General features: G+C 47.8%; 2 protein-coding genes across 52 annotated transcripts in view; one reads left to right on the top strand and one right to left on the bottom strand.

Annotated features, from left to right (window-relative positions):
- ABI2 (abl interactor 2) overlaps positions 1 to 12,584 on the top strand; it is an 81,953-nt gene extending 69,369 nt beyond the window's left edge. For 40 of the 49 annotated variants that reach the window (XM_040984488.1, XM_040984482.1, XM_040984500.1 and 37 more), the window contains 2 exons: positions 2,166 to 2,339; positions 8,477 to 12,584. In XM_040984488.1, coding sequence (XP_040840422.1) covers positions 2,166 to 2,339; positions 8,477 to 8,652 — 350 coding nt within the window. In that variant the 3' untranslated portion in view covers positions 8,653 to 12,584. The remainder of the gene's footprint in view (positions 1 to 2,165; positions 2,340 to 8,476) is intronic. The other 9 variants (XM_040984470.1, XM_040984479.1, XM_040984487.1 and 6 more) reach the window with 1 other exon arrangement.
- A 6,097-nt stretch (positions 12,585 to 18,681) lies between these two features.
- Positions 18,682 to 27,499, bottom strand: part of RAPH1 (Ras association (RalGDS/AF-6) and pleckstrin homology domains 1) — a 50,948-nt gene continuing 42,130 nt past the window's right edge. The window contains exons 10-13 of one of the 3 annotated variants that reach the window (XM_040984524.1): positions 25,041 to 25,139; positions 24,338 to 24,458; positions 23,168 to 23,310; positions 18,682 to 20,655 (exon numbers count right to left, since the gene is read on the bottom strand). In XM_040984524.1, coding sequence (XP_040840458.1) covers positions 18,682 to 20,655; positions 23,168 to 23,310; positions 24,338 to 24,458; positions 25,041 to 25,139 — 2,337 coding nt within the window. Of the gene's footprint in view, positions 20,656 to 21,677; positions 21,753 to 22,951; positions 23,311 to 24,337; positions 24,459 to 25,040; positions 25,140 to 27,499 lie in introns of those variants that run through there. The other 2 variants (XM_040984525.1, XM_040984526.1) reach the window with 2 other exon arrangements.

Raw genomic sequence — 27,499 nt, forward strand, 5'->3', positions numbered from 1 at the left:
CTAATTTAGTGTTATAGCGCATGATTACCAACTCAAGACTTAAGAAAAGGCTAAAAGAGGATTGTAGAATATTTTATAGCATTCTACAGCATCATTGTTACTATAGCAATGAATATATATTTTTAGAAATTTATTTGAGAAGTAGGGAGTGCGCGCCCATCCACGGCTTCACTCTGAATGCCTGCCAGGGCTGGGACTGCCCAGGTCATGAAAAGGGAACTGGGAATTCAGACCAGGTTTCCAACTCGAGCAGCCCTCGCTGCCTCGCAGGGCCCAGAGCTCAGCACGGAGCTGAGGGGCAGCAGTGTGGGATGTGGGCGGCCTAGCCTCAGGCAGGATTTAAGTCAACCCGTATCATGATCGCCTCTTCTCATCTCATAATCATACGTTCCTTATGTACAAAATTGTGGAATAACAAGCACTGCATGTGACGTGTCCTGTTAGTGATGTTATAGACATTTAGACATTGCAGGACTTCCCCAAATGAGTGTCATCCTCTTCAAAACATTCACCTTGAAAAGAAAGAAACCTTTTTTTTTTTTTTTTTGGAATTATCTTCAAAGCTTTTCAGCGCCGCTGACATTTTGAAGATGTTCTGTTGTAGCAGATGTTTATTCTGCATCAAGTTTAATGTCTGAAAAAGGCTGCCATCATTTGGAGCCAGTGGTGGGGGGCCTGTCACCCTGGGGTGAGAAGTGTACTTAGGGTCCTATTCCTTTACAACCCGCCAAACTGCTCTCCGGACCTGCCTGGCTGCTGCCCAGCCTCCCGAGCCTCTTCCTGCGACCTTGGAACTGGTTTGGAAGGATTCCTGCTTTCCTGTCCTTGTGCTTGGGTTTTGCTGTATTTCTCTCTTGATCTTCCTGGGCCCCCAAACCATCCTACCACCTGACCACTGACTGTACTCATTCTTTTGCTCTGCTGAAGCCCTTCCTGAACCAAGTTTAAGAGATTTGGTCTGTGGTATGTGTCTGCCTAGTATTCTAAAACACCCGTCACATACTTCATTGTGAACCCAAGTGGGACTGCTAGTGTCCCAAGAACTTTGGCCTTCCATTCTCTGTGCTGAGTGGGAGCCTCAGGTGATGCTTAGTGGATGAATACAGCATTACTAACGTCATCTCAGCCCACAGCAGTGGGTGGGACTTTGAAGGTAACAGGTGTTGTCTGTGGGGTTCCAGTGCGCTTCCATTTACTTGCTGTGGGACAGCTTGCTCTTGGAAAGCCACTTGCTACATCTAACACGAGGACCAAAATGATCATTTCTGAGGTGAAGATGAACTGAAGAATGTGTTATATAGTGCTAGCTGAATAGGTGGGACATACGGAGTCACGAGAGGAGGTTCTGTTGGCTGATGAGGCTGGCTGTGAAGCAGTGAGGGAAGCGAATGAGCGATGAATGTCTATTTCAGTAATTTCCATGGTGGGATTCCTCAGGGAGATTGTTTTGATGCTTCCTTTTATCTCTTTACCTTACTACTGTGAATGAAGTATATTTTATTCTGCCAGCTGCTTTCCCAGGCTGTTAGGGGCAAAGGACATCCTGCTGGGTCAGGACGGAGTGGCCACGGACATGAACTGGCATTCATTTGGGATGCCTGTGCCACATGTGGGCACCATATTAGAAAACATTGTAAATACTTAAATTACTGTCATGGGACACTTGGGCATTTAGCCTGAAAGAATTGTGAATCACAGGTTAGTCTGAATCAGTTAAAATTCTATAAACAAGAAATCTTTATGAATGAAGTTACTGAATAGAGTTTTCTTTGCACTTTGGTAAAATGCTGACTTAATTAGAATTCAAGTATTCCTGGGCTTGTTTTAGTTGGTTGAAAGTATCCAAATTATTATTATTTTTTTACACCAACTGCTTCTTGAATATAATAAAAAGCTAAATTATATTATATTGACCTCTTTGAAAAGAGAATTATTTATTAGCATAAACAGGTTCCAGAGATTGGGTTAATAATTGTTTTTGTCAAATCTGATTCTCAGCCGTCAGCCCTGATCCAAAGTAGAGGCTGAACGCTCACCTTGGGGAGTTAGAGCCTGATGGCAAAACTGCCCATTCACATTTTGAGTAACTGTTGTTTTCAGGGCTAGGTTAAAACACTGTTCTGGGTCCAGAGTCTGGTTTTATGGTCAGCTTGATGCTCTCTTAGTTTCAGATGCTCCTCCTCCGCCACCGCCCGCGGAAGAGCCTGTCTTCGACGAGTCCCCGCCCCCGCCCCCGCCCCCGGAGGATTACGAAGAGGAGGAGGCAGCGGTGGTGGAGTACAGCGACCCCTACGCCGAGGAGGACCCGCCCTGGGCGCCCAGGGCTTACCTGGAGAAGGGTGAGTGCCCAGGGCGTGCGGTGACACTGGCCGGACTGCAGAGTCCTGTGCGGTTGCACTGAGGAGTAACGTTTTATTTATCTGTATTATGTATTCATTTTCACTAATTCAGTTCTTGATTTTCAAAGCCTCACAAGTAAGTTTCTACACTTTATTAATTTTAAAATTATTACTTTTTAAGCTCCTGTTGAGCGTGCTGGTGATGAGTGGCTTTTGTTAGGTCGCAGGGGAATGGCTGTCCCCAGGTGTCAGCTACCCTGCCCGTGCTTGAGTAGCCTCATACCACTTATTTCAGTTGAACTATCTCTAACTTTTTTTCAAACAATGGTAGTGGAAGGCTTGTCTTCAGAGCGTAAGGCTTGTCTGAGTGTCTGAGTGTAACATAGTATAACAACTTGGGAATTTAACATCTCCGGACTGAAGAAGCCCAGGAGCAGGAGTGTGCGCCCCGGCAGGGCTGCCCGCGCTGCGGCTGAGGGACTGCCCAGCCGCCCGCCCTCCTCCCGGAGGCCTGCGGGCCTAAGGTCCTCTTCTGCCGAGACAGACAGGAGCATATCAGAGTCACTCTCTCAGAAAACAGGAATTTAGGAAAAGCTACACAAAGTAATCGTTCTGTGCTGTGACCCTCTTTGGGAGACGATCAGAAAATGTGTCTGCTCTGAGCTGTTCGAGTGGCAGGTGCTCCTGAGAGCCAAGGGGCACGGGGCCGTGAGAGAGGCCCGGAATGGATTTGACAAGACAAAGTGTGTGTGCCACATTCCTTTCTTTCTTTCTCTCTCTTTTGTTTTTTTAAAGATTTATTTATTTTTATTGGAAGGCAAATATACAGAGAGGAAGATATTCTGTCCAGTGATTCACTTCCCAAATGATTACAGTGGTGGGAGCTGAGCCAGTCCGAAGCCAGGAGCCTCTTCCGGGTCTCCCACACGGGTGCAGGGTCCCAAAGCTTTGGGCCGACCTCAACTGCTTTCCCAGGCCACAAGCAGGGAGCTGGATGGGAAGCAGGGCTGCCAGGATTAGAACTGGTGCCCATGTGGGATCCTGGTGCGTTCAAGGAGAGGACTTTAACCACTATACTATTGTGCCGGGCCCGCTACGTATTTCTACAGACCAAAATAAAGGCTCTCCGGGTCTGGCGCAATAGCATAAAGGTTAAGGTCCTAGCCTTGCACACGCCAAGATCCCATATGGGCGTCGGTTGTAATCCCGGCAGCTCCACTTCCTATCCAGCTCCCTGCTTGTGGCCTGGGAAAGCAGTTGAGGACGGCCCAATGTTTTGGGACCCTGCACCCACATGGGAGACCCAGAGGAGCTCCTGGTTTCAGATTGGCTCAGCTCCGGCCAGAGCACCCACTTGGGGAGTGAACCATCAGATGGAAGATCTCGCTCTCTCTCTCCTCCTCTCTGTATATCTGCCTTCCAATAAAAACAAGTAAATCTTAAAAAAAAAAAGGCTCTGAAGTGATGTGTAAGAAAGAGAGCTTTGTTTGGTGACGGCAGGCGCTAGCCGAGATGAGGAAAGAAACCAAAGCATAGAGCGGCAGGTGCAGGGGCCAGTTCAGTCTATGTATATAAAAGTCTATATGTTATATACATAATAATTATATATGTAGTATATATGCACATTTGCATATGTATGTATTGCATGTGTATATAATAATTGGATTTTCTGGAAGAGGTGGCAGGAAAGAATAAATGTTGGTCCACACGCTTCCACATGGATGACAGCTTTGTTGCTTGTCTATCTCTGTCTCACAAAAAATCTCCAAGGGCCTGGTGCAGTAGGCTAGCAGCTGAAGTCCTCACCTTGCACAAGCTGAGATCCCATATGGGAGCCGGTTCTCATCCTGGCAGCCCTGCTTCCCATCCAGCTCCCCGCTTGTGGCCTGGGAAAGCAGTTCGAGGACGGCCCAAAGCACTGGGATGTTGTACTCCTGTGGGAGACCCGGAAGAAGCTCCTGGCTCCTGGATTCTGATTGGTTCAGCTTTGGCTGTTGTGGCCACTTGGGGAGTGAATCAATGGAGTGAAGATCTTCTCTCTCTCCTCCTCTCTGTATATCTGACTTACCAATAAAAATAAATACAATAAAACATAATAAAAACCCTCCAAATCATAGTCCCGGCCGCTGTGGCGGTGGCCGTGCCCGGGTCTGCTGGCCCAGCAGTGCTGCCCTGGCCGTGCCCGTGTTGCTGTGGCGGTGCCCGGCTCATGCTCACCTCTGGCAGGGTTAGCTTCCAGGCTTCCTCACGGGGTTCCTGGCAGGATTAAGTTTCTCTTGGGTCCTGTGTTCATTACAGCAGGTGGGTGCCCAGCCCACACCTGAGGCGTGGAGGGTGCCCGAGGCTGGGTATTACAAGCTGTGTCTCGCCAGGAAGCTCTTTTCAAAGTTGTCTGTCACAAAAAGTGTAAACTTGTATATCTGAAGTTCAGTAAACCCAGCAAGAAAACAACATGCAAGAGCAAATCATGGTCAAATTGCAGAAAAGCAGAAGGAAAAGAAATCTTACAGATAATCAGAGTGAAGATGGCAGCTTGGCTACAGGGAGCAGAGGTAGCAATAGTTGCGTGGTTCTATCAGAAAAGGGTGCGGGAAAGCTCAGCCTGGAGCTGCCTCATCTGCTTGATGCAGTTGGGTCTGCAAAAGGCGTGAGAGTGAGTGGGAAACACAAGGCACACACAGGGACACTTCCCCCGTATGCAGTCTCTTTCAGGGATAGCTAATAAAGTAGCAATTGATCTTTTAGATCATAAAAATGATGATTTCTATACACAAATAATGAGAGGAAGTGGAATGACATGCAAATACAGACAGTTGATGCACTGTCTGTAAGGTGTCGTGGCCTTGGCTGGCAGGGGGCAGTTAGGCTTTGCGAGGTTCAGGAGGTAGAACGAACACGGCTGAGATGGCAGAGGCGGTAAGAGAGGGGAAAGCAAAGGTGGTGCCAGGCCGCCTCACGTGGGCAGAGCTCAGCCAGCAGAAGCGGGAGCTGCTGTCTTGGGGCCTGGAGGGCACAGTCAGGGCCAGGGGGAGGGCAGAGGGGAGCGGAGCTGGATGAGGGAAGGATCGTGCACTCCCAAAGTGGAAGGCTGTTTCTTTGGTGTTCCCCTCCAACTAATAGCATTAAGCAGCATTTTCAGAAAATTTCTTTTATTTTGAATTTTTGAATTTTATGGTACAATTTCAGAGTCTGGGATTTCCCCCTTCCCCGAGACCTCCCCCCCTCCCCCCTCCGACTTTCCCTGCGTTGTCACAATAGTACAGTCCCTCATAGTCTTGATTCCATCAGCCAAGTGGCATTGTTTTAATAGAATTTTTACCCTGAATAGATTCTAAAATGTCTCTTAGTTTAGGCTGTACTGTTTAGTTTAAAAACCCTTCATTGATAGCTTTAAGGTGAAGTTTGTTCTGCCTCAAGGCAACTTACATAATATAAGTGTCAAAACATTTGAGTCGTTGCTGACATAAACTTTCACTTTCCAGGGTAAAACTACTTGAGTTGTAATATGTGGCTTAATTAAGAGTTTATTGAAATGGATGATCCTACTAACATTTGACTTTTAGAGTTCAAAGTACCTACCTGCTCATTTTGGCTGCAGATGTCATGTGGTATTTGATGTATGTTTGAGCTCACACCACTTACGTGTAATATTGTGTTTTTTCCACATTGTTGTTACTTTACTATCATTTGGACTTTTAATCTAATTGTTACTGGTTACATTTACTGCAACCCAGTAGTTAAATACCCAGAGTAGAAACTGACTCAGAGGCACCTGCAGTGAGGGCCCTGTGTGTGGTGTTAGGGCAGAGAGTTTATGGTTTTGATCACTGTTCCTTGTTTCAACTTACAACAGAAAAGTGAGTTCTCTGATTGACTCAGACCACCATCGCATGGTGTCAGTGTTCTTTGATAATTCACAGAAAATTATAGGACCTAAAAGAAAAAAAAAAAAGAACCCTTCAAGTTCAGTTTTGCTACTTGAAACTCTCCATAGGATGCTGCTGAGCGCCTGTCATGCAGTGCTGGGTCAGGGTGTCCTGGCATTTGGGCGGGAGCCTCGAGAACACGCCCGACTCCTCCCGTGTAGAAACTGGAGGCTTTATGTTTTCCGTCAAATTTTTTTTTTCATCTACCATGTAAATTTCATGCACCTTTTATTTTCAGTGTGATATACATGGATAATTGAAAAGGAATTGTGAGACCGCTCACTACAGCCATACCTTTTTTGAGACTAAAATCTTAGAAGTTAGTTTTAGCTTTAGCATTAGTTTTTTGAATATTTTTGAAAAACAGGAAGATCCTCAGATTGACTGTATACCTCTTTGAATTTTGATGAAGCAAATCTCCACCTAAATCAAGTCTGTTTTCCTTCTGATGAATATCTAAATGAAATAAACAACTATTGTGTGTCTTTCACTGGAGTAAAAATGAATGTTCTCAAGCTTACTTTAAAAAAAGTCTCAAAATAGTGATCACTAATTCTGAGCAGGAAGTGCTTAGCCGTGATGGAAGAGCTCAGCTTGGTAGCACTCGGAGCTGGCTGGGCACCTGGGTGGGCTCTGCAGGCCTCCCCGTCTGTGCCTTCTGGAGAAGGTGGTGTGCAGCGAGCCTGGACTCGTCACTCCTGCGCTGTGGCCGCAGCCGGCTTTCATTCTCTTCTGAATGGCTTGGGGGGGGGGGGGGGGCTTGCATTTGTGTAAGCATCAGCGAAAGTGTCGTTTTTGTTTTTCAAGTGCTAAGGAACACTGAGTTGACCAGAAATGCTAATATTGTTAACTTGTGTTCTTTCACATTTATGGTTAAACTTGTATTCATTTAATCGTACTTGATAGTGTTTGTGTGGTTACATTCAGAAAAATACACACTGAATTCTTCCTAGCTGGAGCCCATTGAGTTTTGCCAGTGCCCTTATTAACTGTCATGTTAAGGAGGTCATTGAATTTTTAGTGGAGCAGGCTGCATGTCACCAGGGCCTCAGGTGTGCTTCCTGTCTCCCGGGGAGAAGGCTCAGGCTCCTGAGAAGCCAGCACGCCAACTAGCCTTGCTTTTGGGACTTGGCTAGACGGCAGTTTCTGTGAGTTGTCAGTGAGAGCACAGATCCCAGGGACACAGGCTAGAACCGGCTAGAACCGGCTAGAACCCTTGCAGTGGATCTGAGCAAGCTGTGAGGCGGCATAATTCAAACTATTGAAGTCAACTATAATTAATATTTAGGTGCTGTAGACCTTTGGAGATGGGGTTGCAGGGCCCGTTACTGAGTGATATAAGCTGTGAAAATCACATGAGAGCTTATAGGTGTCTTGGTTAGCACTGAGACTGCACTATAAAGCAGTGCCGTAACGGCGTGTTCTGAAGGAACGTGTGTGAGTGACTCATGTCCCCGAGCGCTGGGGCATGCGTCTCCCTTCTGCCCCGTGATGTGGCCGAGGCCCCCAGCAGGTCAGAGCCTCACAGCTCATCTTGGCATTGCGAGGTGTATGTATTTTTGTTTTACACAACATGATGCCACAGGACAAGCTAAAACGAAGAACTAACCACTTTTCATGACTCTGAAATTTGTTTTCTTTTTTAGATTCATTTATTTTTATTACAAAAATATACAGAGAGGAGGAGAGACAGAGAGGAAGATCTTCTGTCCGATGATTCACTCCCGAAGTGAGTGCTGGGAACCAGGAACCACTTCCAGGTCTCCCACATGGGTGCAGGGTCCCAAGGCTTTGGGCTGTCCTCGACTCCTTTCCTAGGTGACAAGCAGGGAGCTGGATGGGAAGTGGAGCTGCCGGGATTAGAACCGGCGTCCATATGGGATCCCCGGGTATTCAAGGTGAGGACTTTAGCCAGTAGGCCATGGCGCTGGGCCCTGAAATGTTTTCAATGAGATGCTTTCCCATTGGCTGTTGAAAGGTAAGTTTGACCAACTTTGCCTGCTTTAGAATCTTTACCCTCTTTAGAATTTTCTGTAGAAAATGGGATTCCATGATGTCAGACTGGCCATGTTAGAAAAAAACCATGTTTATAAAGTTTGGTCTGTGTTTTGAAAGTCACCGTGTTAACTGCAGATGTTGGGAAAGAAAGGTTATATGCATATTTTGTTTTGTCTCCAAATAGTTCTTTTAATACTCTGTTTCCTCTCCTAGTTGTGGCAATTTATGATTACACAAAGGACAAGGAGGATGAGCTGTCCTTCCAGGAAGGAGCCATTATTTATGTCATCAAGAAGAATGACGACGGTTGGTATGAGGGTGTCATGAACGGAGTGACTGGGCTCTTCCCTGGGAATTACGTGGAGTCCATCATGCATTACTCGGAGTGAGGCTCGGCAGGCTGTGCTTCCCTCCCAGCGCAGTCACAGGCCCTGGGACTCCCTTCCAGTGGGATGGAGTGAAGTCTACAGACAATACAAACTTTTTTGTTGGTTTGTTTATCCCCCAGTATTGGAAGCAAAAAAGAAAGCCAAATCTGAAAATGGGTCTCCTCACGGTGGTTTGTACTGTGTTGAGGTATCTGGAGTGACACAAAGTGACCATTTCTGAACATGTCAAAGGTGTAGCCACCTGCCCATGTAGCTACATGTCTGCCTAAGATGGATTCAGAAACTGGGATGCTTCCTCAGGAACACTGAGCCCCCTTGGTCTGTGGTGTTGGCTGCTCCTCAGTGCCTGGGCTGCGGGCTCAGCCTCACTCCCAGTGGGCATGCCCGGTGCTTGCTTTGTTCCACCTATGTGAAGAGGAGGAAACTAGCGTTCGGATACCATGCGTTCCCGTTGAGACCTTGTTTTGGATAACTCCTTTCCTCGTTGGCACTGTAAATTCTGCATTTGTAGCACGTGCTGTGCACCTGCAAGTTCCTGTTGGTTTCAACATCCTTTCATGTTTCTCAATTCGTAGATTTTAGAGGTGATGCAATGGGAGTCTCCTCATGGTGAAGGTGGTTCATAGGGGCACTGCTGCTGTGGCCAGCAGGGAACAGGCTGAGTGGGCTCTGTGCAGTTGTCAGCCAGGACGTCCTCAAGAGCGTGCCCGAGGTGGTTCTGAGCAGGAACCCTTGCCTGAGGTGCTCTTCAGGGGAATCAGCTGAGAGGGTCCCCCGTGAGCACTGGACCTTCTCATCACCATCTAGAAGAGCATTGTAGTGGTCATCTCCCAGCCTTTTGGTGACCCCCGGGACTCACAGCAGTGCCAGCCATGGCTCCGCCAGGAGCCACAGGACATGTAGAGCCTCTCCTGTGATTGTACTCTGGGGGGGGCCCGGGCCCACCTGAACCCTGCATCCAGACTCAGAATATGGTAGTTGGATATCACAGAGGCCCCAGCACTTCTCTAGTCTGTTACCAATCAGTAGGACTTGGAATGGTAGTAAAGCAATGTTCTAACCCATCTGTTGCACAGTGAGAGCTCCAGGGTCAGTGGAGGCTGTAGGCAGCTTTATTCACACCTGTCACCGCTGTAGGAAATGCTGCAATATCCCTGGGAGAGCTGGCTGCCCCAGAGCGAGCAGTGGCACTGGCTCACCCTGGCCCGTCTGCCTGCGTGGCTGCCTCGGGGAGCGTTGAGCCCTGAGGATCTCAAGTGTAGGCCTTGCGCATAAAGGGTAGTTCAGGCAGGAGGAACTCAATAGCAGAATGATCTGGCATGAGTTAATATTCTAATTGTAAAACTTCATATCTGAGTGTGACATTTCATCATTGTGTAATGGCCCCAGATACGGAAATTCCTATCAAGACTTCATTTTTAAACTTGTATCTTAAAAGGTTGTAACTTGGCTTAACTGTTCTGCTTTTAGGTTTCCCCAGACTTGATTCTAGCTTTACCTCCTTGCCTCCAGGCCACATCCCACTGTTTTTCTTAAATCATTTTGACATCCCTTAGTGTCTCCCTTTACAGTCCTTCATGTCCTCTGAGCTTTGAGCTCCATCCCAGTCCCGGACTAGACTGTATTTGGATATTAGATTCTTAGCACTGGTAATAACTAGAGAAATGATTTTGGACTTGTTCCATCTATGAGTTGTTTTTTTTTCTGTTTTCTGAGAGCATTCATTGGGTTAATGAGGCAGAGGATGTTTTGAAATCCAAAAAGGTTTCCCCAGCTCCTCCCCAGAAGACACATCCGTGCAGACAGGAGCTGGGCTGCTCGGCAGGAAGGCAGCCTCCCTGCGGGCCCTCGCTGGATGGGACCGTGCCGGACACTTGGCGCTGGCCCTGGCAGGTGGCCAGGACCTGACTGAGTTTTCAGTATTATTTGGTACTATTATGTGTGTTAAGTGACTCCCATTTTTCAAATGATCATAGATGGGTTTTCTGCATACCTTTTTTGGGGAGGGGGTGTTACAATTTTGAACTCTACAGATTGTTTCAGAAGGATACTATGTGATGATCATGGGCCAGGCCTGCATTGGAGACTTAGTGTACGTAATATTTCATAGATTGCATGCTATTAATAGTCCGAGGGTAGTATTTCCTGTTGTGTTTTCCCCTTTATCCTCTTGTACACTAAAAGATGGTGGGTATTAGGAATTCCAAATTAATCCGGAAAGTTTGACATGCTGTTAAGATCACAGCAAAGCTGATAACAGGTTTCAAATGTGCCAATTGGCAAAGATGGAATCTGATGGGATGGGAGAAGATTCTTCCCCTTGCAGTTGTGTTCACTCCCATTTGTTAAAACATTTAAAACAAGTGACTGAATAGTCCCGCCCCACCTGCCCCTCTGGTGGTAATATTCCAAGGCCCATGAAGATAGGAGAATGTGCTGTTTTGTCACCTTTGACCTTATGGCCATGGCAGTAAATTGGAAACAGTGCCAGTGTGTCTGAATCTAGACCTCAGGAATCCAGACGAGTGTGTGCAGAATAAATACAGACCTCCAAGATGGCTTGTTCGGTATTTTCTGTTTCTTGGCCTATTTGTCTTCCTCAGACAGGTGCTGTTCTCGTCTCGTGTTGGGCAAGAAGTTAACTTTGTGTGTCCCTGAAGGTTGCTGGGGAGCAGACGTCCTTGTCTTCCTTGGCTCTTGTACTTCCCCGTGGTGTCTGTATGGTGGCTGGTGGCTGGGCTCACAGCTGTGCTTTCTATGGAGTAAATTAAGATTTTTTTCTGGTTGGGAGGCGTCAAAGTGGAGATTGCTTTTCATTTTATTTTAGCAGGTGACCTCTCTGCATTAAGAACAATCCTTTTTCCTCTTACCATCTCTTCCATGGGCCTATTTTCACACCTGACGTTTGAAAGGGTTTGATGGAATGGGCAGGTGACTGCTCAGTCTTTGGAAGGAGTGGGCACCTGTTCACTTACGCACTTCATTGGCCAGGAGCTCTCGAGTGGTGTGCACGTGATCACTCAGCCCCACCCCCTCGAATCTTTCCGAGCTAGATGAGATTTTAGCATTCTTGGTTGTCTGGTTTGATACTTTGTTTGAGGAACTGCAGACAGTAACAGCGCGCCTGGTCAGAACCCAGTATTCTTCCCTGCACCACAACTGTCTTAAGTAAACGTGCACTTAAGTTTTCCTTAAAATAATTCTTTGTTTCTAGGAAAATACTTGAAAAAATATGCCATGTTTGATAAATGCCCTTCAACTATTCAGACTATTTAAAGGACTGTATTAAGTGCAACTTAGTGAAAATTATCATTTACTCCTTCCAAAACTACTAAAACTTTTGCATAAGGTCTGTATAGCAAAACTATCCCATAAGTTGAGCTGGAGTGCAGCGAGCAGCCTTCTTCGAGAGCCTTACTGAAGTTATTACATGCAGGCATGGAGCCCATTAATCTTTTAAGTTGGCTTTATGCTGATCTTTGTTCCTATTGAGTATCATAATTCTAAAATTATGAAACTACAGGGCCTAACCATGAATAAGTGATCCTTGCTAAATAATGTTTTTGTAAAAAGAAAACAAAAAGCTTATTTTCACATTAAACTGAAACCTCTTTTGCAACTTCAGAATTCTACAGAAAAGCAGTTTTTAATCATATTTCTGTCCATATACTTTTTTTTTTTTTTTTAAAGAAAATGGTTTACAAAAAGAATGTCAGTTGTGACCGGGCCGGTTGTGCTTTGTAGCTCCCAGGAGAGCTGACGTGTCCGAGTCATTCAGGAGACCGGAGGGAGCCGTCGCCAGTCATGTTTCTCTGTGCCATTGAGCCACCTCCAGATGAGTGGGGCAACATTCACTTTTTAATTTTTTAATTGTATTTGGGATTGATTATTGCTGTGTACTAAAATGACCTAAATAAAAATCCCAGAAAGTATATTTAGATGTCTAATGAAATTATTCACATAAATCATCCTTCCATCCCCCACCTCCTCTATACTTCTTACCTTTTGGAGTTCAGGTAACCAGAATCTTGTGGTGTATGTGAACAATGCCATTCAGGTTTTACAGGAAGGCTGAAAGGGATTTTTCTCCAGCTTGAGAACACAAAAGTTTAGGCATAAGAACAGCCTGGGTTCAGAGACGTTTACCATCTAGCCTTCTGTTGGCCTTTGCTTTGGCCCCCTTTGGTTACTTTGGAGTTTACACCTCCAGAGGAAATGTCCTATGGGTTTCTGGCGGGGTGAAGGTAAGAGCTCCGATTCCATGCTTTTGTCAGCCTGTGTTCACAGCACAGACCCTTCCTCTGGCTTTCACAACCAGAAAGGACTGGCAGATGTGGGGGAGGTAGAGTGGTTTCCATGGACGGAAATGGAGTACGCAAGTACACATACCATGACACTGGCAACTCAATACATGTTTGACCCCAGAACACTGAACAAAGATCCCTTTTTTCTGCTACTTTTTACTAGTTGTACTTTATTTGAAGAAAAAAACTCCTTCTGAATCACTAATAAATATATTTAGTAGCCTAAGCTCCCCAGTTTGTTGGCATTAACTAAACTATCCTTCAAAGGTAACAAGTAGAACACATCAAACTAGTTTATTCATCTTTACACTTGATTTGTTCTTATTGTACAGTTTATACTTAGGTACCCGAACATGAAAAACAAAATTATAAATGGTGCCAATCCACACACACCCTCCTCAAAGTCCCCGCGTGTGAATGAATTCTATTGTTTGGTGTTTATTATTACTGTTAAGGAATAGACAAGCTGACATACTGCAGACATGTAACTGAAAAACAAACTTACGCTGACTGTACGACCACTGTCCCAACATTACAATAGTTTACTGATGGGAACTGGCAAGAGTCACTTGAAAAATAACTTCATTCAGCAGAACAAAAACATGGTCAGTAGTACTGGATTTCTCATATATTTCTCTCTATATATATATTGGTATCTATTAGCTTTGCACAATCAGGGAGCAAGGCACATAATGAAATGAGAGCATACATCTATGCGGAGGAAAACAGCAATGTAGCTGAGACAAGTGTTAGCTGCTTCACCGAGCTGTGCATGAGCCTTTGAGCAATGTCCTCTGTGACAGTCCCAGTTACCTTTCTCATGCTTTAGGAACGTCCTTCTACACTGTGTTTATGGCAAAGCTACCACATCCAGGAAGTCAGGGTGAGCCTGGACACTCTTTAAAAAGAAAAAAAATCAAAGACAAAACAATTAGGGCAGAAATGGAGGCAGGAGCAACCCCAGTTAATGTGCAATTTTCCTTTAAAAACAGTAAACAGGGTTTTTACAATGCTTAGCACAAGCTAATGATCTTTACCTTAAATAAGTAAAATCATTTGAAACATTCCAGTCGATGCTTATTTTCTAGGATTATTTACAAGAAAAAAATTCAGGAGCTGGGTAGTAATGATAAATGGCAATTTTTGGTATTAGGTTACAACAAACAACAGAGGACAGTTTCCAAAAGGTAGGTTTTGTTTCATTTCATTTTCCCCTTAAGTGCTGCAAACATGCTTGTCCAAAGCCTAGGAAGACTTCACTAATCCAGAGCCTGGCGTTGGAAGCCACCACTGTCACAGCCACTTCTCAGCTGGGACTGCGCAGTGCCCCCAGTCACCGGGACCGAGTGGCTCCTCAGCGTCTTTGGTTAAAAGCAGCCAGCCCACCGCCTCCATTTCCTAGCGAGAATACTCTTTCTTTGCCTCCATTAGCACCTCAAAGTGTGTGTGTGTGCGTGTGCATGTTTAATGCTGTTCCTCTGAGAGTTCAAGGCACTGGGGATTACAGCAAAGGGTTTCTGCTGAAAACTAACAAAATTAAGCCAGTTAGAATCCTCTCCCCTTCAAATATTAAGTACGTTTTGCTTATTTAGAAACATTCTACAGCTGGACTACAGATTTCTTTTATAGACAAGGACAGGCAAGAACTAAGCACCTTTTTTTTGAGAGTCAGACTTAAGCAAGGTGCTGAAATGTTCTCACTAGCTCTTAAGTTCATCTTAAGTCTGTGCCATGTTGAATGTTCTGCTTGAGCGTGTTTGGCTCAGCCCCAGCTTTGTGGGAGGTCACACATTGCACAGGATGGGGATACCCTGCTTTGTTTATGCAGCTGATGTAAAGGATACGAAACAGAGTGCCAAAAGTTACCTGCAGGCTGAGGGAGCTGCTGTGGTAGAGAAACAGTCATCTTCTCCTTAAGTGTTGAGCCCGTGTGATCGCCCATCACCACACAGTCATACAGGGTCACTGGGTCAGCCTAACCTTGGATAAAGTCTGAGGGCAGCCGTTATGTATGTTAGCTCTGAGGGTATCTGCCAAAATTTGATCTTCTAAAATAGCAGTGTTTTTTTTTCTTCACTTAGGAAGAACTACCTTGTATTTGTAACATCAAACTGCTTTTAGTTGAGGAACAGGTGACAAGAGGAGACCACCCTACACCGTCTCAAACACTGCGCAGGCTAATTTAGCACCTGCCTGCTGGGCCAGCGCAGCAGCGTCTGAAACTTCACCTGGACACACACGCAGTTCCTCCCATCTTCCTCTTCATAGCTGTCACTCTACTGAAACTACTGTAACCCCCAATTTTGCTTCTAGTGACAAGCCCACAGCAGGTGGCCCACGATGACCGTGGACAAGCACAGCACCTTGATGTAGCGGAGAGCACAGCAGCCTCGGTTCTGCATGCCTTAGCTGACATCCGAGGACAGTCCAGTGTAACTTCTCTTGGTTGGGCATCTTCCTCGTTTTACACGTTTCCAGGAATTGTTAAAAACATTATTGATAGTTGTGTAGATAAGTGTATGAACTTTAAGAACACTGAGAATTATAGCCGCTAAGGAAAAGTGTTGAAATTTGAGTAGCAAAAGCCAGGCCAGTACTACAGTGAATTGTGAAGTCTGTTACCACTGAGAACCTGAAGAAAGCTGTTCTGTTAACCCAGAGCAGGTTCAGAATTGGTACCAAAACTTAAGCACAGAGTGGTCCAATTTCTGAATTATATAATAAAAATCAGAAGTGTCACTAAGCAGATTGTTAGTGCTAGTGGGCATCTGCTGGTACTGCTCTCAGCAGCAGGACAAGCTGGTCCGCACCATTCCCCAGCCGAGCTGGCTGGCCTGCTCTGCTGTTGGGGCCTGCGGCAGCCGGGCAGAGCTGCAGCAACACAGGGCACGGTGCTGGCGACTTCTGCCAGTAGGTTTTCCAGAGTAGAAAAGCTACAGAAATTCAGATAATTTTGACTACATCCCAGGTGGCAAGGTATGGCAGGTTGGCATTGCATATCTGAGGGCTGTTCTGGATCCCGGCTGCTCTGCTGCTGCTCCAGCTCCCTGCTAGTGCACCTGACGAGGCAAGAAATGATGGCTCAAGTGGGCCACCTACACGGACTTCCCGGCCCTCACTTCAACCTGGCACAGCCCTGGCACTTGGGGAGTGAACCAGCAACTGGAAGATCTTTGTCTCTGCTTTTCAAACAATCTTTGTTTTTAAAAATTATTTTTTATTGGAAAGTCAGATATATAGAGAGGAGAGACAGAGATCTTCCAATCAGTTGAGTTCACTCCCCAAGTGGTCTCAATGGCTAAAGCTGCGCTGATCTCAAGCCAGGAGCTGCTTCCAGGTCTCCAACGTGGCTGCGGGATCCCAAGGCTTTGGGCTGTCCTCAACTGCTTTCCCAGGCCACAAGCATGGAGGTAAATGGGAAGCAGGCCACCAGGATTAGAACCAGTGACCAAATGGGATCCTGGCATGTCAAGCAAGGACTTTAGCCACTAGGCTACTGCACTGTGCCCAAAAAGATCTTAAAACACATACACACTCCAGCAGCCACCCAAATTACAAACCACTAGGAAGTTATACATCCGAGGCATAATCTAAGATCTCATTTAACAGCTCTTTCCCTCTCTGCTGAAATGTAAAGGTATAGTCCACTCCCAGACAAGGCCCTGAGACTCCAAGTAAGTGTTTCTGGCCCTGTTGTCCTTTTGGGCATCACTAATGCTCACAGCAAGCCAGCTCTTCCCAGGAAAACGTACCAGAGGCATCCGTTCAGGTGAACTGGCATAAGCAAGAACTTCCACTGTACCAGGAATTCAGATCGCGAGTGAAAGGTGGGGGGCACATGAGTGTTCTCCCCTCAAGGAAAGCTGAGGCTGTCTACATGTGAAGAAAAAGCCCCACACCAAACTGGTAAGCCCAGATCCCTAGAATAGAGCTGGATATCTAACAGGATTCATGGGGTCATTCACTCCTACCTCGCAGACACGGGCGACCCCCCCGAACCCGGAGCTGCAGGCAGGCTTGGAGCTCGGCAGTCTGCTCGAGGTTACTCGTGCGGCTGTGCGTGTGCAAGCAGGCAAGGCAGGCGTGCTCAACGTGACCTCCTGAGGGCATCCGCACAGTGCATGACAGTCGGCCTAATCTGAGAGCTTGAGCGAACAGACCCGAAGCAGCAGAGCTTTCAGCCGCCGCCCAGTGGCATCTCCTGCTCTTCACATCTTGCCCAGCAGTTGAGGTGCCACGCGCTCCCTGTGGTGGGCTTCCTTGGGCAAGAGTGCCAGGGACTGGCACAACCTGCAACTACTCCCACCTGCCAGCTCGGCCCCTGCCTCACCAGCATCCCTTTTCCAAAGAGCAATCCTTCACACAGGCACAGGTGTTAGCACCAGCTGTGCCTGTCCCTAGTTGGTGGAGCGGCCAGTTTTTGGGCTCCTGTTTGAGTGGTTCCAAGATAGCATTTTATTCCTGTTGGTTTATTATAAGCTGACAAGACTGCACATTTCGTTCATGTACCAAGGAAAATTTATAGGAAGAAAAAAAGCATATGAATATGGCATGAAGCAGAGTATCACTGGTGCCCTGGAGCCCTTGCCTGCCCGCCTGTACCATCACCGCCTGCCCCCAGACAAGCGGGCATTGTTGTGTCACAGCATCAGTAACTTGGACAAGCTGCTGACCAGCCTGCAGCCAGCAGAGGGCCTGGTAGCCTTGCAGCTACAGACCTATGGCTGCAGCTGTTACAAACGCCTGTTCTTTAAACCCTGCCAGTCCAATAATGAATCACTTTGTATTACATATTCTACCCCATACCTATCTGATTAGCAGTCCTTGCACAGAGCCTTCTTTGTGCTTACCTGCTTTTGGAGAGCAACACGGGAACAGCACAGGGATTTCAGAGGTGACTGTTCTTCCTAATGCTGGGTCACAGATGTCTAACTCCTACACCCCCTGGCTACAGATTCCTACCAGCTGCAAGGCCTAGCTAAGGGGCACACTGTTAGGACTGCAGCCGAGTGAGCCACAGCCTAGGAGGGTTACTGTGCATCAAGACGGGGACCATGGCCCGGACCCCACGAGGGAACTGCTGAAGGGGGCACCCCGAACCAGGGATGCAGGCAGCCTCGGCCCGAGGATCACTTCTAAGCGCAACCACCCACACGGGGCTCCCGCACCCTGTACCCGTTCTGTGAAGCTGAGAAGTCTTCCTGAATAAAGTGCCCTTCTATGTACACTGATGAAGTGTCAAGTAGTTCTAACTTCAGGCAGTGTTGGGGGAAAAATACAAAAGCCCTGTAGGTACACCAGACTGTGGCTTCTCAGAACATGTACCCCGACTTACAGAACACAGCCATGCACGGGAGGCTGCACGGACAGACAATGGACAGCAGAAGTAGTTTTTGGTCCAATCCTTATGACAGATCAATGAAATCATCTAGGACAGAACACACACCCCCCTTTCCATGCCTCTTCAAACTAAAATACACAGAACTCACTTCTCAAACTAGGAGAGAAAAGAAATAAATAGAATCTCTCTCTGTGCACGCTCTATATACACATATATGTATACATACATACATACACAGACTAGTGTGTGTGTGTGTGTACACACGAACGGCTGGACACTACCTGAATAACACCACAGCAGGAGCCTGTCAACAGCGAAGTCCCGGGCGCTCAGGTGAGCTCACGGTAGCACTGATGCCAGACGCCCCGGGATGGGGTCTCCCGGCTACCAGTCTCTGGAGAGCTTGGTGTTCTGGTCTCTCTTGGGCGGGGCGGGGGGCGGCCCTCTCCGCAGTGTCGCGTAGCCCGATATGTGACTGCCCCCGCAGCCCGCCTTCTGTTGCTCGCTCAGCAGCTCGGGGGGCGGCGGGGGCAGCGCCATGTCATCCATGGTGGCTGTGGGTTCTGCTCTGGCCACGCGCGAGGACGACAGCGAGCCGTGCCGGGTGATGGACTTCCGCTGCAGTGTCCTGTTGAGGTCCGCCAGGAAGCCAGGCTGCACGCTAAGGCTGGACTTGGGCGACGTGGGCACTTGGGGCGCAGCTGCGGGCGCCAGCGGGGGCGGCTCCGCGGCCTCGGCCTGGGTGAGGCGGGTGCTGTCGTTGCGTTTGGGCCGCGTGGGCGGAGGGGCCTTCTTGACCGAGGACTTGGACCACGGCTGTGGCTGGGGGTTGACCACGGCCACTTTGGGGGAGGTGCTCCCCGCGAATACGGCCGGGATCTCTATCGGGGGCGGAGGCAGCTCGATTTCGGGGGGTGGCGGGGGGAAGTCGGAGTCGGAGGGAGGAGAAGGAAACTCCACCACGGGGTCCTTGCTGCGCCCACCCGCGGCCGAGGCTCTGGCGGGCGCGCCAGGGTGCAGAGCGCCGGGGAGGTGAACCCCGGCAAGCTGCAGTTTGCCTGGCTTTGGGGGCGCTGCTGGAGGCACCCCGGACTCCTTGCCGGGAGGGCCCGGCTCCGCGGCCGAGGCGAACTTGCTGACCAGGCTGTCCACGGAGGGCCGCTTGGGCTCGGCCTGCTCTCCGACAGCGCCGGACTTAATGCTGGAGTTGCGCTGGGGGGTCGGGGGCGGCTTCTTCCCACCGGGGCTGGAGGTCTTGCCGGGCTTTTTGCCCGGAGATCCGCTTTTGTCGGGGGCGGGAGAAGCAGCGGGCGGCGGCGGCGGCGTCGGCGGGGGAGGCGGCGGGAACACCAGGCTGCTCTCGGGGGGCGGCGGCGGGAAATCCGGAGAAGGGGCCGGGGCGCTGGGCTGCCACTTGGGCTTTGCTTTCACAGCAGGAGGGGACTGCGGCCCCGCGGAGGGGGCCTTTCCGGGTTGCGGGTCCGGGGGCGGCGGCGGTGGCGGCGGGGGGAACTGGCTGGCCAGCTGCCTGACCAGCGAGGGCGCGGGCGACAGCGGGGAGGGAGGGGGCTTCCCGCCGAAGCTCTGCTGCTTGGGCAACGTGGGCGGGGGGCCTGGGGCCGGAGGGGTGGGTGGGCAGGGCGGGTGGGGGGCGGAGAAAGGCGGCTGCTTTTTAGCTGGGGGCACCGGGGGCGTCGGGGTAGGTGTTGGGGGCGCGGCTTGCGTGGCAGGGGGTGGCACGGTCTTGGTGCTGTGTGGAGGGATGGTCACCAGGGGCTTGGGGGGCGCTTGAGGAGGGAGGGGCGCTGGCATGACAGGAGCCGGGGGAGGCGTTGGAGGGGCTGCCTGAGCAACGTGTTGGACCTGATGGATCTTGAGTGGAGGAGGTGGGGGGCTGAACTGTGGCAGGGACGGGGCACAGGGGGCCGGCTTGAGCTGGGCCATAGCTGAGCCGGGGGTTGGAGGTGGTGGTGGGGGAGGCGGAGGGGGCACAACTCCACTGGGAGGCACCAGGATCTGGGGCTTGGCTGACTGGGAGGCCAGGGTTTGCACAGGCTGCATGGCGGGTGGGGGTGGGGGCTTAAATAGGGGCCCTGAATGTTGAGAGGCGTTCTGCAGCCTCGTGATGGTGCTGTACTTGACAAACATCGTGGCGGCAGAGGCAGAGGATGAGGCTGACTGGCTGGGGAGTGGGGGAGGGGGCGGGGGAGGAGGAGGGGGAGGAGGAGGAGGCGGGGGTGGGGGAGGAGGCAGAGGGGGGGAAGGCTGAGAAGCAGTGTAGGGGGTCACCATCTTGGGTTGTGGGGATAAAGGGGGCATAAGTGAAGGGTAGGGCCGATTCGCAGACTCGGTTCTGGCCTACAGGGTGGGGTGGGGAGGGGTTAGGGAGAGAAACAAACACACAACAGTTACCAAGGTAAGCCTTGACTGAAGGCAAAGTAAGGTTCTGAGACATGCAGGACCCGACGTGAGGGTGGAGATCAAAGGGACAGTGTCTGAGGGCTGAAACCTGAGACCTTAGGCACGCGGGGACATTCTGCTGCATCCGCAAGCCTCCTAGGAAAGTGAGCCTGCCTCACCCTCCAGGACAACGTCCTGCTCTACGAGCTCACGGGATGCGGCCCTTGGGCATCCTGGGCCCCTGCTGCCCTCCGGCTAGCGGAGATGTGACCGCTCCAGTCCACCTTCCAGTCAGGTCGTGAGTGGTCAGGGTCGGGCAGACCAAGGCGCTGGGTTAGGAGGAGGCAGGGAGAGGCCTCACTAACAGCAAGGATGGTATGCAGAGGCACACAGGAACAAATGAGGTCCCTGTCTACCCATGGTGCACTGCCACTCACATCAACGTGCATGGACAACTGGCAGTGCAAGGACAGGTGGCGGTGGGGGAGGGCTAGTTTCCATTTGTTTTACTGGAAAACACATAAAGGAATGCTTTGTCAACACTATAGCAATGGATCATAAAATACAGAAAAAGCCAAAGATGAGAGGAAATTAGAGCATGAGAGATCTGGCAGACAGCACAGCTGCTCATCGACCCCAGGAGCCCGGGCACTGCCAAAATGACGGTGGTGATGAGGTTCATGCACAACTGTAGTCCAAGGACCTTCAAAGAACGGAAAGGGAGGGCCGGTTCTTTCAAGATTTCTGAACAAACTTCAAGGAACCCAAAGAAACCATTTGTTTCAAAAGAGAATGGCATCTGATTAGCAAGGAAAACGCTTAGGTTAGTAAAGTAGGAGGTTCAGGATGGGGCTAGGCCCTGATGCCCACCAGGACACTCACATTTCCTTAAAGAGACACATCAAGGTAAAAGCATTAGTCTGTAAGATCCGGTTATGGGAGTCACCCAGGTTAATGTGTTTCCAGAAGAGCCCCTGACCTTAACTTGACCCTGTCTTGGCTGCTTCGGGGGTGCGGACCTTAGCTGTGCTGGCCTTCTCACTTGACACCTGAGCCTGAGGTAACGGGAGAAACAGAGGAGTCAGGACACAACCACACATCAGCGCTGCACCCGGCGGGCCGCACATCCCAACTCGGCGCCGCTGGGTGGCACCCCTGCGCGCGGAGGGCCCTGTGTGCATCGGCCTTGCCAGTAACAGGTGTGCAGCTCCATGTTTTAAAGCGCACAAATCTCACCCACAAATACTTTGCTAATCCAGAGATTTTCTTTAGGCAAAACAATTAATAAACCAGCTTCTCCAAATATGTCCTTAAAATATTGGCTCCATCCCACTTGATTCCATGGGAGGAGAGGGAGACAGCTAGCTGTTTGAAGTCCTGAGTATCAGGCAATGAAATGCCAGCCCTGTGAGAACTGAGGTCATCAGAAGCAATTCTCAGATACTCGCTTCTGAATGAACTGCAACTGACGGCTCTCCAGCCTCTGCAGGCCCAGGCCAGTCAACCTCTGCGGAATGAAAGAACACATTTATTTAATAAAGAAGTTTAAGTGTCCATTCCATTCTCATGTTAATATATCTGTATAAGTGACTTGGACTTGGACCAATCAAAACGATTAGTGAGGGGGAAATCACCCTATCAGGCCAGGGGCGCTCTTGCATAATGCAATGGCGACTGTGGCCGGGACAGAGCCGGGCCCACACAGCTACAGGCTTCGACAGCGTTTCTCAAGAAACATATTAAAGCTAAGCTTATTTTGTTGCAAAAAAAGAAAAAAAAAAAAAAGGAAAGAAATCTATACATAGAAGGGGTCTTTCAATGTTTTAAGAGAAAATTGAATATTATGAAAAAATATAATTTCAAAATTTTTTGCAACAAAATAAACTGCCTTTTAATTCTGTTTTGCATGAACCTGAAGCCTCGTTGCATTGACTGCCATTTCCCACTGAGCCTCAGGAAGCTGTGGAGTTGTCAAACAGCAATACAGTCCTAGAGTAATCACATTCATCCTTCAACGCCACTGAAGTTCAGGATTCCAACATACTAAGTGTTCTGACTTGAATTTAGCTTTTTCCATACGGCATACTGAAAACCCATCAAAAGGGATGCAACAGCACAAAAAGCTAAAAGGAAGAATGCATCTGAATAAATTAAAGTAATTATGAATAAAAATGTAAGCAGCTTCTCTAGTGTGTATTTAGGTCACAGGCACTACCCATCTAAATAAGGGAGTTCAGCTTGCTAGAGAGCTCAGGGCATTTGGGTCTGTGGGCAATGTCCACTTCCAAGGGGAAGTCAGCTCAGCAGGCCTCTCACACATTTCACTGAGAAAACTTAAGATCAAAGTTAACTGAAATGGAGTCAAGAACAAAAACAAAAACAAAACAAAACAAAGAAAGCAGAAGGTGGCCAATTAAACGCAGGATGTGAAATGTGCCAGGTTTGTCTAAGTGAAGAAAAGACAGGCTACCTTGCTGGACTCCTCGAGCTGCGTGCCCCGCTTCCAGGCCTCGGAGAAGATGGAGCTCACGGTGCTCTGCGACCGCGCGTGTCCTGCGGGCTGTGTGTCAGAGACGCCACTGTCCGACTGGTTAGAGTGGTTTGACTGCGACTCTGTGGGCAAGTTTTCAAAAATATAGTGGAATCTGTCAGCATTCCAACAGTATGAATACAGACATGCAGTGCTCTTACACAAGGATAAATGCCATTTACAATAACACATTCATTTTACTCAATACACTCACGATGAACACAGCCAGTATTTTCCACTAGAAAATGACCTATCTCCAACGCTTTTTAAAAAACATAGTTCACCACAAAAGGCTGACAGTTACAATAAAGGAGTCACATTACTGGTATCCTATTGCACAAAATAACTTCTAACAAGTTAGAAAATTTATGAACCATCAATGGAGGAAGATATATTTTCAATCTCAAGGCTTTGGCCGTCCTCGACTGCTTTCGCAGGCCACAAGCAGGGAGTTGAGAGAAGTGGGGCCCTCGGGATTAAAACCAGCGCCCATATGGATCGCAGCACGTTCAAGGCGAGGACTTTAGCCGGGCCCTTGGTTTACACTGAGTCTGCCCCACACTTCCTCCCTAGGATATGAATGATGCTCTAGTGGGAAAAGGCATTATTCCACTTTGTAAAAATGGGGACATACTTTAGTTGGTAATTGCCATGTATGTATAGATTTTCTCAATCTCTGCCCCTTCAATTTCTTTTTCTAACACCCCACTTACAGGAAGAGGAGTGCAACAGTTAAGAGGGCGCCGGGAGTCCATGTGCTGCCCTGGAGGGCCCTGGTCCAAGTCAATGGCTCCACTCCCAGGCCCAGCCTCCTGCTCAGGTGCTCTCCCCCGGGTGGGCCTGCATGGAGCCTGCTTAAGAGCCCTGTAGTGGATACAACTCGGGTATGTATGCAAGTTTATACTAACATGGGTATCTACACTGTACCCCAACTCTAAATACTCAAGACCATGTGCCCGCTAATAAGTTACAACTTTAAAAAGCATCTACTAACTACAATTTAGAAGTTGGGAATGGCTTTAAGACCTGAAATGACCAGGTGTGCTCTCAGTCTCTGTGGTGACTTCTGTAAGGTTAAAGTGAAGTGATGCTGCCAAGCATGTGAACTACCTGGGATACTGGAGGAACTGGATCCTGATTTGATGCTGGAGCTGGATAAGGAAGTCCAGTCATAAGCAGACTCCGTCCTCTTCAGGGCTTCTTGATAGTTCACGTACAGCTGTTTCCCATACTAAAGTGAGGGAACAATAATTACAGTTGAACTCCACTAGGTAGGTGTGCCACAGAGGGATCAAGTGTGAGGAGGGGACACTGTGCTTACTGATAAATATCTATAAGACCTCAAAACGTTTTTTTACAGGTTATTTTTATTGGAAAGCATTTTTAAATCAATAAATAATAACCTACTTCCATTTTTGCCATTTTGGGAAGCTAACACGTGATTCTGATTAGGTTTGTTAAACTTTTTTTCACCCCAAATTCTTTATCATTATCTATTCTGGATATTGCACCCCATTTGGTTGGTGAATGATGATTGTTCCAAGTAGTTAATTAAAAAAATTATTTCTCTCTGGCTAAACTTTGTCCATGCAGCACCTCCCTTAAGGAAAGAGAAATCATTATGATGTTATTCAAGCTTTTATCAATAGTATTATTCCACAGATAGTACTGAAGGCTTAATCCTATTACCAAGAAAATCAGACAGCAAACATGAAACTTAGAAAACCAGGCATAATCAGGAAAATTATTACGACAAGCAAAACCTTATCACTAAACACATCTTGGTTCATCAATGAACCAAAAGGAAACTGACCTTGGCAATGCGAATTCCATTGACCCACTGATGCAGTGTTCTCATGTCATCACAGCACAGGTATTTGATATACTGAGATTTCTTCTGGATCTGTGGGTGCTACAGGATTAAAAGCAAAGTCCAACTAAATCGCTTGGAGAACAAAAGGAAAATAAAATCTACCAAAGCTTAACATAACCCTAAAAGGGATTGGGATTGTGGTCTAACAGGTTAAGCTACCACCTCAAGGCCAGCAATTCCATATGCTGAACTTTCTAGCTCCCTGCTAATGTGCCAAGGAAAGCAGCAAAGAATGGCCCAAGTCCTTGGGCCCCTGCGATACATAGGAGGCCCCAAAGAAGCTCCTAGACCCTGCTCCCAGCCTCAACCACTGCAATCATTTGGGGAGTAAAGAAATGAACAAGAAGACCTTTTTCTATCTTTCCTCCCCTCTCTTTGTAACTCATTTTTAAAACAGAGCTTTTACAAATTAATATAGATTCTTGAGGAATTTCATAAAGTGAATAAGACAGAAATATGTTAAAATTTAGGTCACAACATCCAAGTTACCTTCACATCATGGAAAATCCCTAAATATTCCTTCTGCATTTCAAAGAAAAGTTTATTCCAGTAGATAGTCAGTAGAATTCTCAATCCCTAGACTACAAAAGAGAATGTTTGGTTTTGCTCTGGAAACTCTAGAAGAGACAAGGTTTTTGGTAAAGCTTCCATGCTTCCCTGGAGCTGCATGACCGGAGCCTGTGGGCACACACACCCTGGCAGGCTCTGCAGGACCCACCCACTGCCAAATGGCAGGACCACAACAGGTGCTCTCAAGGGAACAAGCAGCTTCTCAACGGCATCATCTTATTTATTCTAGAATCTACTGTACTTTTCAGATGAGGCTCACTTGACCATGGCTACAAAATTCATGTATTAAGAACCAATTTTAGGTATTTTAACTGGATGGGGCCTCAACCCTCAACCTTAGGAAGGAAAACACACTTGATTCTCGGTAATGACATGATTACTTCTCTTCTCCCTCTCAGAATTTCTTAGATGGATATGTTCTATCTGGAACAATTCTTCATTATGCTCAATTATTTTTAAAAAGGAAACTTTAGGGCCCGGTGTGTTGACCTAGTGGCTTCAGTTCTTGCTTTGAACACACCGGGATCCGATATGGGCACCGGTTCTAATCCCTGCAGCCCTGCTTCCCATCTAGCTCCCTGCTTGTGGCCTGGGAAAGCAGTCGAGCACAGTCCAAAGTCTTGGGACCCTGGACCCTGCACCTGCGTGGGAGACCCAGATGAAGCTCCTGGCTTCAGATCGGCTCAGCTCCGGCCATTGCGGCCACTTGGGGAGTGAATCAGACGGAAGATCTTCCTCTCTGTTTCTCCTCCTCTCTGTCCATCTGACTTTGCAATACAAAATAAATTTTTTAAAAAAAGAAGCTTTAAGAGAATTTAGTTTTCCCAAAATTTTACAACCACATTCTGTTATTGTGGAAGTCCTTATATTCTCAATGCAGCAGGATTAGATGGTCACCAACATAAGTGAGCAATCACAGATTACACCCTGGTCTACAGTGAGCTGGGAAATGTAGATGCGTTGCCCTGTTCATAGCCTTACAGAGCTCAGCTCTTGTAACGTAATAATATCAAAACCATGATCAACGTCTCACAGAATAGTTCACTAACAGAGATCAACAAGTGAATACAGACTAGCTCTCTCTCTTGACAATATAAAGGTCTGCTAGTGGAGTATGTTCTTTGTTCATATAATAAATCTAAATGATCACAATATAATAAACCAGTATAGCAATCCTCAAAGGGCACAGGAGGCTAGGGACAGCAGTATGCACCTCTTGATCCAAAGAGGAAGGGGTTTTTGTGTCACTAAATTTATTCAACAGTTACTCAACATTCTGTGAACATTTTGTCATTTTTGTGATCCTAAGCTACCGCGCTGGGCTCCAATTTTCTCATTTTTTTAAAGTGGCGTTTATTGATCACTTACTCTGCATCACATACTATTTGCAATATTCCAGTTCCCTCAGACTCCATGAAAACCCTCTGGGTCACATGGTATTATCTCCATATTCTGACAAGAAAGCAAGACGTAGGACAGTACTTCAAGTTGCTCTCAATAAGTCAGAGAACTGGGATTTGAAACTAGGCAATCTCACTCCCAGGCTCCCAAACTTTACTATTCAACTGCTGTAGTACTTTCTCTTTCCCTACAACATTACTCTACCAACTCCAAAATCATTCAAGGTCTCAGAGCAAGCATGGAGGAGATCTGCACTGCTGGCCTCCAGAAGCCCAACATTTAGATTCTTAAAAATTCCAACAAGAATATTTAGTAACCCTTTGATTACTTTTGTGCACGCAGGCTACTTTTCTGTATTTATGTGAAACACTAGTTTGGACAGGAACTCCTGTCACAAAGGCAGTGCTCTACAGCCATAGTCCAAGAAG

This window comes from Ochotona curzoniae, unplaced genomic scaffold (genome assembly GCF_017591425.1).
Source record: "Ochotona curzoniae isolate NIBS_2020 unplaced genomic scaffold, NIBS_Ocur_1.0 contig_4148, whole genome shotgun sequence".
NCBI classification, from domain to species: domain Eukaryota; kingdom Metazoa; phylum Chordata; class Mammalia; order Lagomorpha; family Ochotonidae; genus Ochotona; species Ochotona curzoniae.